This window comes from Balaenoptera physalus, assembly GCF_965194825.1.
Source record: "Balaenoptera physalus genome assembly, chromosome: 16".
Classification (NCBI taxonomy): domain Eukaryota; kingdom Metazoa; phylum Chordata; class Mammalia; order Artiodactyla; family Balaenopteridae; genus Balaenoptera; species Balaenoptera physalus.
Window position 1 is genome coordinate 89,560,917 of NC_138898.1, and position 14,349 is coordinate 89,575,265.

A 14,349-nucleotide genomic window follows, 5' to 3' on the forward strand; every position below is an offset into this window, starting at 1 on the left:
TTAATAAGTGGTTGGGAAAGTTGTTCTCTAAATCTGCCTAAACAGCAGAGATTCTGTATCTCACAGGAAGAGCTTTCTGCCCCTAGTTCTGAATTCATCCGGCCGCCTTATTTTCTTGAAAATAAATGCACAGGGACTTTCCTGGTGGTGCAGCGGTTAAGAATCCGCCTGCCAGTGCAAGGCACACGGGTTCGAGCCCTGGTCCGGGAAGATCCCACATGCTTTTAGAAACTAGAACACGGAGAGAGTGAGGTCATATGAAATTTGAAACGCTAAATATTGTCATAGTTTTAAGCAGTTTGAAGATTGCTGGAAGAAATGATTTGTCATTCATTCAAGTAATACGCATTTGATGAATACTTGCAAAAAGTAAACAATAAAAAATCCTCTAGAGCCCGCGAGCCACAACTGCTGGAACCCACGTGCCTAGAGCCCATGCTCCGCAACAAGAGAAGCCACCGCATTGAGCAGCCGACGCACAACAACGAAGAGAAGCCCCCGCTCACTGCAACTAGAGAGAGCCCACGTGCAGCAGCGAAGACCCAACGCAGAGAAAAATAAATAAGTAAATAAATAAATAAATAAATAAATAAATAAATAAATGTATTAAAAAAAAAAAGAAAGAAAATAAATGCACAACAAAATTTCTGCATTTCTGAGAAAGTTAAGCTTCCTTAAAACTGTGTTCCTTTTGGTCTGTTTTTTTCTCTTTAACGTGTACTGTCAGGAATTCCCTGGCATTTCAGGGGTTAGGACTGTGCGCTTCCACTGCTAGAGGCCTGTTTTTGATCCCTGGTCAGGGAACTACGATCCCACAAGCTGCGTGGCGCAGCCGAAAAAACAGCAAAGACAAAATCATCATACTTTAGCCGTTAAACGAAGTCCAGGGCCTTTAGTTCCGCCTAAAGGGCTATCGGGTAATATTCTGAGCTAGGTCCTTGGAGCTGTTTTGCAGAGACTGAAACCCCCAGCAGGTGGAAGAAGTTAACTGCATGCTGCCCACAAGCACGCAGACCCCAGACCCGTTGGAAGCAGAAGGCTGATGATGTTGAGTCCCCGCTACCTCACCACCGACCAATCAGAAGAATGTCCGTGAGCTGATCACGCACCCTGTAACCCTGTCTTCAACATGCAGCCCCTTTCTCTTTTCCCTATATAGTCCTCAAGCAAAACCTCAGGAGGGGAGAGTTGGTTCTTTGGGACGAGTCCACCTTCTCCCCTGGGCTGCTGGCTTCCTCAGTAAAGCTATGTTTCCTTTTACCCAACACTTGTCTCTCAGTACTGGAGTCCTGAACGACGTAAGATCTGCCTCATCTTCTGTAGTTTTTCCTCCATGAAAAATAATTCAGGATTATTTTTCAGAGTTAAGAAATGTGGTTGGATAATCACAACGCCATTAAGCCACACCTCGTTGGGCAGCAAACAGGCGAAGCAGACTGGTAATGACCACACACATCATGATTGTGAGAAGACTTCATCTTTATTATATTTCCCCAAAAGCTGCATTGCACGGTACTCTTTAATAATCTAAAATAACATACAAACTTGTTGAGAGAAGTTAAAAACTTACGACTGAATTCCCACAATTCAGTAATGAGAACTAAAAATATAGAAATTTATGCTTACAAGAATTGGGAGGAAATACCCACCTAGCTATAAGTAGAATGGAAATGTTATGTAATAGATAAAATGTATATTATGTCATAGATAAAACCAAAAATCTCTCTTGAAAATGTGAATAAAATTGTATATAGGTGTAAATATACAACAGCTGTAATACTCATCACAAAACTTGGTGGGAATAAGATGTTTCACAATGAAGACTATTTCAAAACTATTTAAAATACATCTATAAATATAAAATACAAAAATACAGTACTTCTGTAGGTGACATTTTCAAAATAAGCCAGTGAAAGTTAAGTCATCAGTCATGACCGTGTGGCTCTAATTATATATTTTAAAGTTATTCCCTCCTGTTCTGAGCCCCCTACACGCCACCTTCAAATGCTTCTAGACTGGGGCAAAGAAGTGTGTAAAAAATGGGACCTCCATTGTTCATCTCAGGGGAGATTTGAATGAAATGATCTGAAAATTGGGGTGGTGCCTTCCAAAGGGATGGAACGTGACAGAACCCTGATTTCTTATTGTCCTGCCACAGACTCCTAGAAGCACGCCCCGCTCCCAGGAGTGTGACACGAAAACTCTCTTGAGCTCGTTCTAGAAGACGCTGGGTTCTTCCCGATCATCTGCACAAGAGGCTTCTCCCTCCCTTCCTCACGGCTGTCGTCAGCGTGTGGATTGACCTCCTGTGCAACATCCTCATCTCTCCTGGGCTCTGTGATCTGGAAGTAAGAGAAGGAGCAAGCATGTCAGATTTCAAAGTGGCAACTGTCCAGATACAAAGGTTTTCACATTCTTAGTTCTCACCAGAATTGAGACTCATTTATGATTGCAGTTTTATCTCAAATTCTCCATTCGGAGCCCCAATCCTGAACCATTCATTGTTTTCAAGTGCGATTCTTGGAGTTTGGTGAGCCTGACTGCAAAAACTACTGAATACACCTAAAGTCAGGCCCAGTCATCTGCTTTATAGCCAAGACTCCAGGTGATTCTGCTCAGGGAGCTGGCATTTGGAGAATGCTGCTTTAGTCTTAACTCACCTTGGTCCTTTGGCACCACTTAAATTCTGAACTTGGAACCACACTACAGACATCACTGACCAGTCAGCATCGTGGACCAGGAGACCTGCTGCCTGATCCCTAATCCTAATCCTGGATCCTAATGTCTATTTTATTATTAATTTTTAATTGACTTATTTTCTTTATTTTATTTTTGGCTGCATTGGGTCTTTGTTGCTGTGCGTGGGCTTTCTCTAGTTGTGGTGAGCGAGGACCACTCTCCGTTGCTTCTCATGACGCTTCTGTTGTGGCGGAGCACGGGCTCTAGGCGCACAGGCTCAGTAGTTGTGGCTTGCGGGCTGTAGAGTACAGGCTCAGTAGTTGTGGCTCGTGGGCTCTAGAGCGCAGGCTCAGTAGTTGTGGCGCACGGGCTTAGTTGCTCCGCGGCATGCGGGGTCTTCCCGGACGAGGGCTCGAACCCGTGTGCCCTGCGTTGGCAGGCGGATTCTTAACCACTGAGCCACCAGGGAAGTCCCTGGATCCTAATGTTTAAATAATAGTCAGTCCTAAACTTGGTTAGTGTTATGGGTTGAATGTTTGTGTCCCCCCAAATTCTTATGTTGAAATCTTAAAATCTTAACCGCTAAGTGGCTGGTATTAGGAGGGTGGGGGTCTTTGGGAGGTTATTAGGTCATGGGGTAGAGCCCTCATGAATGAGATTATTGCCCTTGTAAAAGAGACTGTGGTCTGTTGTTTATAAGCCACGCAGTCTGTAGTATCTTGTTAGGGCAGGTCGAACGGACTAAGGCAGCTAGTTTGCAAGATTTCAACCAAATGTTTGCTCAATCCTCTGCCCACATCTAGAACTCTAATGTGTCCATTGTAACAAGCCATGCTGAAGATGGCATTCCTTAACCGTCACTCGTTCTGGTAAACCCCCTTGACCATAAAGTTGAGGGGGAAAAGGTGAATTGTACAAGAGGAATCATTGGTCCAGAAGTGGTGAGTCAGGGGAAATAAAGAGTCACAGGTGATCTGGCCGTAAGCAATTGGAAAGTAAATTTGGATGAAAATAAAGCTAGTCATAATTGGTCTTTTCTTATTGAACGTGTAGGCTGTTCCATCTAATATCCTGTTTGTAGACATTTACTTTGTGGTAGGTAAATCCTAGAACCCATATCCCTGAGGGATGTAAGGCCAAAAATGAATTAAAAAGAGAAACTCGAAACACCGTATATGGAAAAAAATCACCATCTCATCAGAGCTGTTATTTGGACCCAACTGCTTTGGGTGAAGTGACCTCAGTGAGAACCATGCGTCTGTGACAGACTGGTTTGCCCGAGGTCTGGCGCCCACGGGCCCCACGGTGCTGGTGTGTGTGTGTGGCTGTGAGGCCGCGGCTGGGCGCTGAGTCGGCGTGTGGCTGTGTGCCCGGCTGGCCCCCTTCACAGCGTGAGAGGTGATGTGGGTCCAGCAGTGGGATTCCTCCGATTTCCTCAGTAAGCAACGCGTCATTCCGCCCGCACCTTTGCGGACGCAGACCTACCTTTGCGCAGGCCGATGACCTCAGGCCTGCGTGGTCCTGGGGCCTCTAGGGCAAGAGGGCGCGATCTCTTCCCCACACCCAGAGCTCTGGATCAAAAGCCTGGATCTGGAAAGACAAACAGCCCCTGGAAATGAGGATGACGCTGCCTCCCCGTGCCCCGCGTCCGGTTCTTTCTCGTCCATCCCCAAGTCCCAGACCGAATCCCCCATGATCCCCATCTCCTCTCCGGCCCTGCCCCTCCCCCAGACCGCCACAGCCCACCCACCTGCTCGCACTCTTCCCGAGTGACCCTAGCGTTCCAGCCCATGGAACGGATGAACTGGAGACGCAGTTTGTGGAACAAGGGACGCTGGGAGCGGTTCTTTCCATAGAGGAACGAAAAGATGGCCTGTTTGGGGGCCTGGTTGTCCTCTTCCATGTCGTTGGCCACATAGCTGGGGAAAGACATCAGGTGGCTGTCATCAGCACAGGAAGGGCCTCCACTTGAGATCAGCTTCCCAGAAAAGAGGCAGGCTGAGCATCCTGACACGACCCACCCAGCCCTGCCCAGCGTCCCCGAGAGCCGCCCAGTCATCAAGGCGCCACTGCCAGGCAGGACCTTCGCAAGGGTGCCTCTCACACCTTGATGCTGCGGAGAAAATCCAAACCCCCTGTTCCCTTCAACTTGTTGTATGTGCACACACCTCTCTCCCTATGTTGTAGGTGTATGTACAGTTCCTGAGGGCAGGAGCTGATCTGATCTATTTCTGCATTCATCCCTCTCCTACCAAATGACACATTTAGGGCTTGGTTCATCTTGATGCATTAATTCAACAGCCTTTTGTGAATCTCTGTTCCCATCACCTCATATTCCCCAGCGTGTAGGGTGTACTTTATAAGGTTTCATTAGATGAATGAATGAATGAATGAATGGATGAACATTTTATCTGGTAGCCAAATGCAATACCGATTACCTCGAAGACTCACAATAACAAACATTCGCAAAATGAAAAGAATTGTGCTGAGTGTTTTGGGAATGCATTGACATTTTGACAAGACCTGCCTTCCACATTGTGTCTAGTCTAATGGGACTGGGGAAGGGGAAGGGGGGAGATAAGAAATGACTGTAATGCAAAGCATCACATTCTAATACGATTTTAAGTAAAGTGCCTCCGGGATGCAGAAGTTAGGGAGATCAGGCATCGTGAAGGTTTTGGTGTTTGAACCCACTTTAAGGATAGGGTCATTTTCTTCAGGTAAATGTGTGGGAAAGATCCCTGGACAGAAAAGCACAATAGAAACTTAGAGGGCAGGGTATTTGGAAGGAACAGTGACACAAAGGAATAAAGTATCAGGACAGTGTGATGGAGATTGCAGAGAGAGTTGAATTCCAACCCAGAACTCTGGCCTTGATTTGGCACGTAATTAGCCAATGACATTGTGTGAAGCGGTCAGACCTGGGTTTTGGAAGGACATGCAGGCAAATAGAGCCGACTGGCTTGGGAGACGTGGAAGAAACATCAGTGGGGAGCATTTTCTACCAAGTCCGCGCTATGTGATAAGGGCCCCGATTGTGGCATTTGTCGTGGGAACGCAGAAACGGAAGATAATCACACTTGGTGCTGATGTGGGAAGACCCGAGACCGGAGAATGAGAACCGGAAACGTCTCAAGTCTATTTACTTGTGGGCAGGATGGTGTCAGTTCTTTCTTCCTCTCCTCTTAGGAAGGTTTCGTGTTTTGCTTTGTTTCGTTCAGTGTTTTAATTGACATTAGGGCAGTTTGTTTTGTCAATGAATGGTATAAAAAACATAACTTCGTTTGAAAAAGAAACCACTCTGCTGTAATCCTGTCATTTTCACAGCCAGCGTAAACGGTACAGAGGGGTTTAAAAAAATAGATGAAAGGTCAGAGCCCCAGGTCTCTCCCTGCGCCCTCCCAGGGTGTTGAATATTGATGGAGGGGATGGAGCAAGATACTCACAGAGCTATAAAGAAATGGATTCTCTGGAATTGCCAGGAGAAGAGCCCGGCCCGGCTGAAATAAGCTATCACCATCGACAGGAGATACTGATGGAAAGAGGGAAAAAAACGTAGGAGAGAGGTCGCATCGTGGAAGAGGAAAAACAGTGGGATAAGGGAGCAGGGGACGAGGAATGGGTGGTGCCACTTGGAGAAGAGACCCCCGTGTTGGGTGAGCCTGATTATTTGGGGGAGGGGAGGGGACAGAAGGTCAGAGTTTGCGACGCTCCAAGGATGCGAGGCTGTGGGTTTGAGGGCGTGGACTTCGGGCCGCTGGCACTGGACGGTGTTTGATGAACCGGAGCCAAGGCGAGTCCCCAGCAGCTGAGAGGAGAGGGGACTTAGGCAGCAACCACCAAAGGGGCACACCTGGGGCTCAGATCCCAGTGGGGACCTCGAGGCCCCTGGAGGGAAGTGTTGACAAGGCATCAGGTTGGGAGGGGAGTGGAAACGTGGGTGTAGAAAGCACCCCGCGTGCCCACCCAGGACAGGCGCTGGAGCAGGAATCCATCTCAGTGGGGGACTTACCTTGTCAGATACCCGCAGGTTTTTGTCCCAGGCGAGGAATTTCCTAACGACGGGATCCTCTGTGAAAAGAGGGCAGATGTTTGCCAGTGGGAACAGGGCTGTCGTGGGAGCATTCCAGAGCCAAGAGGGAGAACCGCGCCCCCCCTGGGGAAATGCCAAGATGTGGCCCAGGGCGAAGCTGATGGGAAGAGGGGAGGGAAGACCATTCGCTGTGGGAGGAAAAGGGGTGACTCCCCTTCTAGGGGGGCTGAGTGACAGGGAGTGATGCCCCTTCATCATGCATTCACGTACCAGTGCAGAGGGCATCGAGTTACTCACAGCCAATTTCTCAATTGACAGTCACGTCAGGGGGCGAAGGTGGCTTGTCAGCCCCCCCCACCCCCGCCCCACGCCAGTAAGATTCAAAAGGCCAGTAAGAGCTAGAGTCTCAGGGGTACAGTTGAAACCAAGCGAACCTAATCCTGTATCATTTCTAAATCTGACCTAGTCTTGTATCACTTGTAAGTCTAACCTAATCCTGTATCATTTATGTGTCCCCTGTGTCCTTTACCCGTAGACAGTCCGCCAGGGACGGAGAGCGCACCAACTAGCAGGGAATTCTTTTCCATTGGGAAAGTGTAGTCATTGGAAGTTTTTGTTTGTTTGCTTTTCAAGTATAGGATTGGAGGGTGCTGGGCGGGGGGCGGGGGATGCTGGTCCTTACCGAGCATCCTGTTGAAGACCTCGTGGTGCTCAGGCAGCACTGAAGACACCCGCTGTCGCTTGAGCTTCATCTTGAGCCCACTCAGCGACTCCACGACCCAGGTGTCCTGGGCCTCAGTGGCCGGCTCGCCCTCCTCCTCCTCCTCTCTGAACGCCACTGACCTCTTCCTCTTACAGCCAGGGCGCTGAGGCGGGGAGCTGCAGCCGGCCCAGGGGGCTGAGAAAAGACAAGAGACTACAATAGGACGTTCTCGTCTTGGGAATTCAGCCACTGGTGACCACCCAACCCCACCCCGACTCCGCCTCCCCCCCGAAACACCCCTACCCTTTTCAGTCTCATAGACCTCTGACCTTGCCCCAAGTCATCTTTCCATCTTTCTCTGCCCATATCTACCTATCCCTCCCCTGTCTCATTTTGTCATTTTTCCAGCTTCCTGTCCTGAAAACTCTTTCTCATGGTAGAGAATTTCTCCCACTAGGAAAAAAGAAGAAAAAGAACCCTCCCCTTGTTTCCTCTCTTCCCCTCTCTCATCCTTGGATCTCATCTCCTAACCCTCTTTCTTGCTTCCCAGGGTTTCCGTGTCCCCAGCTCCTGTCCTCTCCTCCCTCAATCCCTGGCTTTCTGAATGTCTCCCTTCTTTCATAGGCACCTGACGCAGGTGCTCCTTCCCGACCTCTGTACCCTTTCCTCCTTACTGGTCAAGCCTCTGAAATTCCTTCTCGTGCCAGCTCCCTCACCTGACGGTCCTGGGCTTTCTTCGTTGACAGTCACCTCCAGGGGGTCCCCTGAGGAGCTGGGCTGGGAGTCCTGGTCCTCCACCTGGGAACTCGGTTGACGATTGGCCATGATTTCTCCCAAACTCTTCCCTTCCTCGAAGCGTAGACTCTGCTTTGTCCCAACTCTTCTTCTGGACTTGGGCAAAACACAAGTGGTCGTCCCTTCTCCGAGCTGCGGGGCAACTGGCAGTGGAGAAAAGCTCTGGCGAGATGCTATTGTCCACCTCTGCTGCCGAGCGACACGGAGTCTGGTCCTTCCAATCAGGAAGGTCGGAAGCCTGTGACGTCATCATGGGTCAAACTGGCAACCAGTCTGAATGAAAACACAAGTAACTGTCAGACCTATGTGTGCGCTTGTCCCAGAGATCAGGGGTAAATGGTATCTCCTGCCACTGACCCAACCTCTGCCCGTCCTCCAAAAGCCCCCTCAAGGTGTCCGGACCCCTCTTTACCGCTTCCCAGCAGGTGCGCTGCCCTCTCCCTGCTGGACTCTCCCCCTCGCTCCCATTCCTTTTCCACGGCCTGGTGGGAGAGTGGGGAGAGGGACAAGGAAACTTAGGAGAAGCAGCAACGGTTAAGCCTTATAAGAGTGAGATAAGTATGTAAAAAAGATCCCAGGTGCACTGACTGACTGGATTGAAAAGTTACGTTAAAACACGCAGTTTGGCAAAGCTCTTCTGCTCAATGTGTCCTGACACTGTGTTCAGAATTCTGTACTGGGGGAGCACACGTCCGCCACCCTCAGGCACCTTTGAGTCCAAGAGCCATTTTGAGAAGCTAAAATCAGAGAGAAGGACAGGTGCTCACGCACCCTTCAAAGGGGTCTACAAACAAACACAGAACAACAAAAAAGGGCACCTTTGGATTTCACGAAGTCCATGGATTGTCCAAAGCCTGCCCCTCGATTCCAATTAAGAAATTCTAGTCTACTTACCAAAATTTTTTTTTTTTAAACATCTTTGTTGGAGTATAATTGCTTGACAATGGTGTGTTAGTTTCTGCTTTATAACGAAGTGAATCAGTTATACATATACATATGTTCCCATATCTCTTTCCTCTTGCATCTCCCTTCCTCCCACCCTCCCTGTCCCCCTCCGCTAGGTGGTCACAAAGCACCGAGCTGATCTCTCTGTGCTATGCGGCTGCTTCCCACTAGCTATCTATTTTACATTTGGTAGTGTATATATGTCCATGCCACTCTCTCACCCTGTCACATCTCAGCCCTCCCCCTCCCCATATCCTCAAGTCCATTCTCTAGTAGGTCTGTGTCTTTATTCCCGTCTTGCCACTAGGTTCTTCATGACCTTTTTTTTTTTTTTCCTTAGATTCCATATATATGTGTTAGCATACTGTATTTGTTTTTCTCTTTCTGACTTACTTCACTCCGTATGACAGACTCTAACTCCATCCACCTCACTACAAATACCTCCATTTCATTTCTTTTTATGGCTGAGTAATATTCCATCATATATATGTGCCACATCTTCTTTATCCATTCATCCGATGATGGACACTTAGGTTGCTTCCATGTCCTGGCTATTGTAAATAGAGCTGCAATGAACATTTTGGTACATGACTCTTTTTGAATTATGGTTTTCTCAGGGTATATGCCCAGTAGTGGGATTGCTGGGTCGTATGGTAGTTCTATTTTTAGTTTTTTAAGGAACCTCCATACTGTTCTCCATAGTGGCTGTATCAGTGTACGTTCCCAGCAACAGTGCAGGAGGAGGGTTCCCTTTTCTCCACACCCTCTCCAGCATTTATTGTTTGTAGATTTTTTGATGATGGCCATTCTGAGTGGTGTGAGGTGATACCTCATTGTAGTTTTGATTTGCATTTCTCTAATGATTAGTGTTGTTGAGCATCCTTTTCACGTGTTTGTTGGCAATCTTATATCTTCTTTGGAGAAATGTCCATTTAGGTCTTGTGTCCATTTTTGGATTGAGTTGTTTGTTTCTTTGATACTGAGCTGCGTGAGCCGCTTGTATATTTTGGAGATGAATCCTTTGTCAGTTGCTTCGTTTACAAATATTTTCTCCCACTCTGAGGGTTGTTCTTTTGTCTTGTTTATGGTTTCCTTTGCTGTGCAAAAGCTTTTAAGTTTCCTTAGGTCCCATTTGTTTATTTTTGTTTTTATTTCCATTTTTCTAAGAGATGGGTTAAAAAGGATCTTGCTGTGATTTATGTGATAGAGTGTTCTTCCTATGTTTTCCTCTAAGAGTTTTCTGGTGTCGGGCCTTACCTTTAGGTCTTTAATCCATTTTGAGTTTATTTTTGTGTTATGGTGTTAGGTAGTGTTCTCATTTCATTCTTTGACAGGTAGCTGTCCAGTTTTCCCAGCCCCACTTATTGAAGAGGCTGTCTTTTCTCCACTGTATATTCTTGCCTCCTTCATCAAAGATAAGGTGACCATATGTGCGTGGGTTTATCTCTGGGCTTCCTATCCTGTTCCATTGATGTATATTTCTCTTCCCTAAAGTATATTTCAATAAAGGTATGTACGTTGTTTTTTTAGACACAAGGCTATCGCACACTTAACAGACTACAGTATAGTGTAAACGTCAGTTTTTCATGCACGGGTACACCAGAAAATTCATGTGACTTGCGTTGTGGCGGTATTTGCTTCATTGCAGTGTTCTGGAACTGAAGCTGCAATGTCTCTGAGCTGGGCCTGTATACCCAGAAGTGGGATTGCTGGATCATATGGAATTTTTATTTAAAAGATTTTGAGAAAACTCCATACTGTTTTCCACAGTGCCTGCACGATGTTACATTCCTGCCTACAATATGCAAGGGTTACGATTTCTCTACAACCTTGACAACTGTATGTTTAAAAAGGAAGAAAAAATTGTAGCCATTCTAACAGATGTGAGGTAACATCTCATGATGATTTTGATTTGCATTTCCCGGATGATTAGTGACGTTGAGCACCTTTTCATGTACCTGGTGCTGTGTTAAGTATTCCTAACACACATACACAGACACAAAGGGATAGAAGGAATCTTTTGGAAGTGATGAGTATATTACCGTGATGGTGGTGATGGTATCACAGGTGTGTGCATATGTCCAAACTCATCAAGTTATACAAATTAAACCTGGACTGGACTTTGTATATCAGTTATACGGAAATAAAGCTGTAAAAGCCCAGCAACAAGTGGTGTGTTTCCTGAGCCGGTGAAGCCCAGGTACATCTTTTCTCCTCTCCCAGGGCTGAACCCACCCAAGCAGGCATTGAACTTGGCTCACTTTCCGTTTCTTTAGTTTCCCCTTCTGTTACTTTTGTGTTTCGGCTTTGTTTTCAGATTACAGCTAAGTGCTTCCCCATTTGTAGCAGCAGTGATTCTGAGTTTGGCTCTGTCGTTTGAAGACTTTCGATGGTCTCTGTAAAGCGATTGAGTTTCTACAGAGCTAATCTCAGTTAGGTGAGAGGTGACAGAGGGTCTGGTTTGTTAGTCTTTTCTTAGTCTTTTCTGTTCGTCTATTTGTCTACTTTGACAAGCTCAAATCAGTTAAGAATCTCTTGCCCAATGGGAGGAGAACGGCTCTTTAATCTCTAGACTGGTGAGTGTTTATTCCTGACCCATGTCTAAGACTTTAGAACTGAAGGTAAAAGTTCCATTTCTCTGTATGTCTGTGTGTCTGTAATTCAGAAAGGCCTTTACCTGTGACAGTGTGAGTATGTAATGTTTTCCTACTTCTGGATCTATTAAAGTAGATTGTAGAGTCTCTTAAATTCAAGGGTTTGTGTCCTGATTGGCTTACAAAGATACAAATGTGCTTATAAAAATTATGTATCCCTCAAATTCTCAGAGAGAAAGGAATTTGAACTTCTGATACTTTAAATGTGCTAGAAAAGTATTCTCACGGAAATCAAGTCAGGGAATTCCCTGGTGGTGCAGTGGTTAGGACTCGGTGCTTTCACTGCCAGGGTCCGGGTTCAGTCCCTGGTCAGGGAACTAAGATCCAGCAAGCCTCTCGGTGCAGCCAAAAAAACAAACAAACAAAAAAATCAACTCAGAAATTTAAAGACTTCAAGTTTACATAATTTAGGTAAATCTTTGGCAAATGAAGCTAGTTTAATAGTTTTGGTTTAATACAAAGTTACTCCTATCTTATTTATCAGTATTAGGCGTACATTGAAAACAATTCTACTTGGGTGTGTTCTTCCTAAATTTATATAGGTGTACCCATCAAATAAGCTAACATTACTTCTACTTAATATTTAAGGTTATGAAAAATGTAAATTTGTGTTTAGCCACATTTAATTATTCTTCTGACAAACTTTATTTCAACAGTAACTATGTTTTGTACTGTGTTAGCTTGTCGATACATTCCAAGATCTTTAGTTTACGTAAACCCTTGAACTGATATTAAATTGTGTTACTGACTGGATAATCATTGGATACCGAGGTCATTTGTAAGCAAGACAGAAACCTGAAACGTTGATCACTAAGCATAATCTCAAGTTCTATGCTCTTGCTGCATATTTTTATTTGTTACCTAGAGGCTGTATCTGTGGGTGTGTTAATGAATGTGTTTGTGTCTGGCACTTGGAGAAGTTGTGTAAGGGATGTTTGTGGCTTCGTAAAGTTGTGTTACGTGTGTTCATGAGCTCTGCTAGCCTACAGTGCTGGTGTGTGATGGGCAGTTGTCAGTTATTCACTCCTAGTTTTCTTTGTGCAATGGAAGTAACTTGGGTTCAAAGTTGTTATGAATATAATATGAATGAGGCTTGAGCAATAGTAATGTTATCGGCTGGAACAGAACTCAGGTGCAGCTGCTCATCGCTCAGAAGTCAATGTTCCAGAGACAAGGGTTGGTGGAAGAAGAAAGATGCTTTATTCAGGAAGCTGGCAAGCTGGGAAGATGGTGGACTAGTGTCCCCCAAAGCATCTCCCAGTAGCATCTCCCAGTTGCCCGTTAGAGGGAAAAGGGGTTTATAGGGAAAAGACGGGAAGTCTCTGGGCTGTGCAGGTGGGGGCTCAATGCAGAGTAGCACAGTCAGCTCTGACCATCATCTTGACATTGGTCGTGCAGTGGTGTGGTCAGTGTCATGTTGATTGTTTCCGGCACAGTTAATCTTCAAGTCCAGTGCTGGATTGTTCCCATTTCCTTGAGGCCAGTTCCTGGAATTGTGTAAGCCATTGGTTCAGGTCTGCTCAAGATGGAGCAGCTTATGTCATAGCTCCAGTCTGGTCACCATACAGTTAGCTCTCTCCTCTTGTAGCGGTTTTAGTATCTGCAAAACAAGTTAGGAATGTGTCTCTGACACTGTTACTTATGTCCTTGGGGAGGAACTAAAGATTCTGTGACTGCTGTTGTCCTAAACGTGAACTGCTTGAACCTGTTGTTTTGTGACTCAGGGGAGGCCTGGGAGACTGCAGCTGTTTTACAAGCAAGAGGCAGGGGACATGGAAGGGCCCTGCAGGGTCCTGCTTGGTTCCAGCAACCGAGAGATACAACTTTGTATACAAGATGATGAGATGTAGTTTTGTTTATTAACAGGAACAAAAGTAGTTTGGTCCTAAAGTAAAATGACCGATTGTTCCAGCACCAGAAAGAGGATAGTGAAGGACACCACCTGAATGAATCTAGAAAGTTGTCGGAGATTGGTGGAAAGGGAATTGTATCGGTCTCAGCCGAAGGTGGCTCAGTTTTGATGATTATTGCAGAGATTTTCAAAAAAGAGCTTATGGTTCTCTTAAGTATCAAATATATTGATGCAAAGCTGGAGTTTGGTTTTCTCTCTGTAAAAATGATATATTTTTTCGTGGCGTATCGGACTCCTTAATAAGTGGTTGGAAAAGTTGTTCTCTAAATCTGCCTAAACAGCAGAGATTCTATGTCTCACAGGAAGAGCTTTCTGCCCCTAGTTCTGAATTCATCCGGCCGCCATATTTTCTTGAAAATAAATACACAGGGACTTTCCTGGTGGTGCAGCGGTTCAGAATCCGCCTGCCAGTGCAAGGCACACGGGTTCGAGCCCTGGTCCGGGAAGATCCCACATGCTTTTAGAAACTAGAACACGGAGAGAGTGAGGTCATATGAAATTTGAAACGCTAAATATTGTCATAGTTTTAAGCAGTTTGAAGATTGCTGGAAGAAATGATTTGTCATTCATTCAAGTAATACGCATTTGATGAATACTTGCAAAAAGTAAACAATAAAAAATCCTCTAG

General features: G+C 45.9%; 2 protein-coding genes across 46 annotated transcripts in view; one reads left to right on the top strand and one right to left on the bottom strand.

Annotated features, from left to right (window-relative positions):
* Positions 1–14,349, top strand: part of LOC309644876 (uncharacterized protein) — a 140,822-nt gene that overhangs the window by 15,950 nt on the left and 110,523 nt on the right. For 2 of the 45 annotated variants that reach the window (XR_014254651.1, XM_082429138.1), the window contains exon 4: positions 393–1,356. The exons of 42 other annotated variants lie outside the window; for them this stretch is intronic. Coding sequence is in view for 2 of the 3 variants with exons in the window: in XM_082429138.1 (XP_082285264.1) it covers positions 393–430 (38 nt within the window). In the remaining variant the exon portion in view is untranslated. Of the gene's footprint in view, positions 1–392; positions 1,357–13,533; positions 13,854–14,349 lie in introns of those variants that run through there. One more of the 45 variants, XM_082429128.1, reaches the window with a different exon arrangement.
* On the bottom strand, positions 2,258–8,240 carry LOC309646091 (speedy protein E4-like; the record flags this gene model as incomplete). Its single annotated transcript, XM_082432073.1, has 7 exons — positions 2,258–2,342; positions 4,165–4,269; positions 4,430–4,598; positions 6,126–6,211; positions 6,692–6,750; positions 7,395–7,610; positions 8,132–8,240. The coding sequence occupies 6 exons, from the start codon at positions 8,238–8,240 to the stop codon at positions 4,210–4,212; spliced, it is 699 nt and encodes a 232-aa protein (XP_082288199.1). The 3' UTR covers positions 2,258–2,342; positions 4,165–4,209.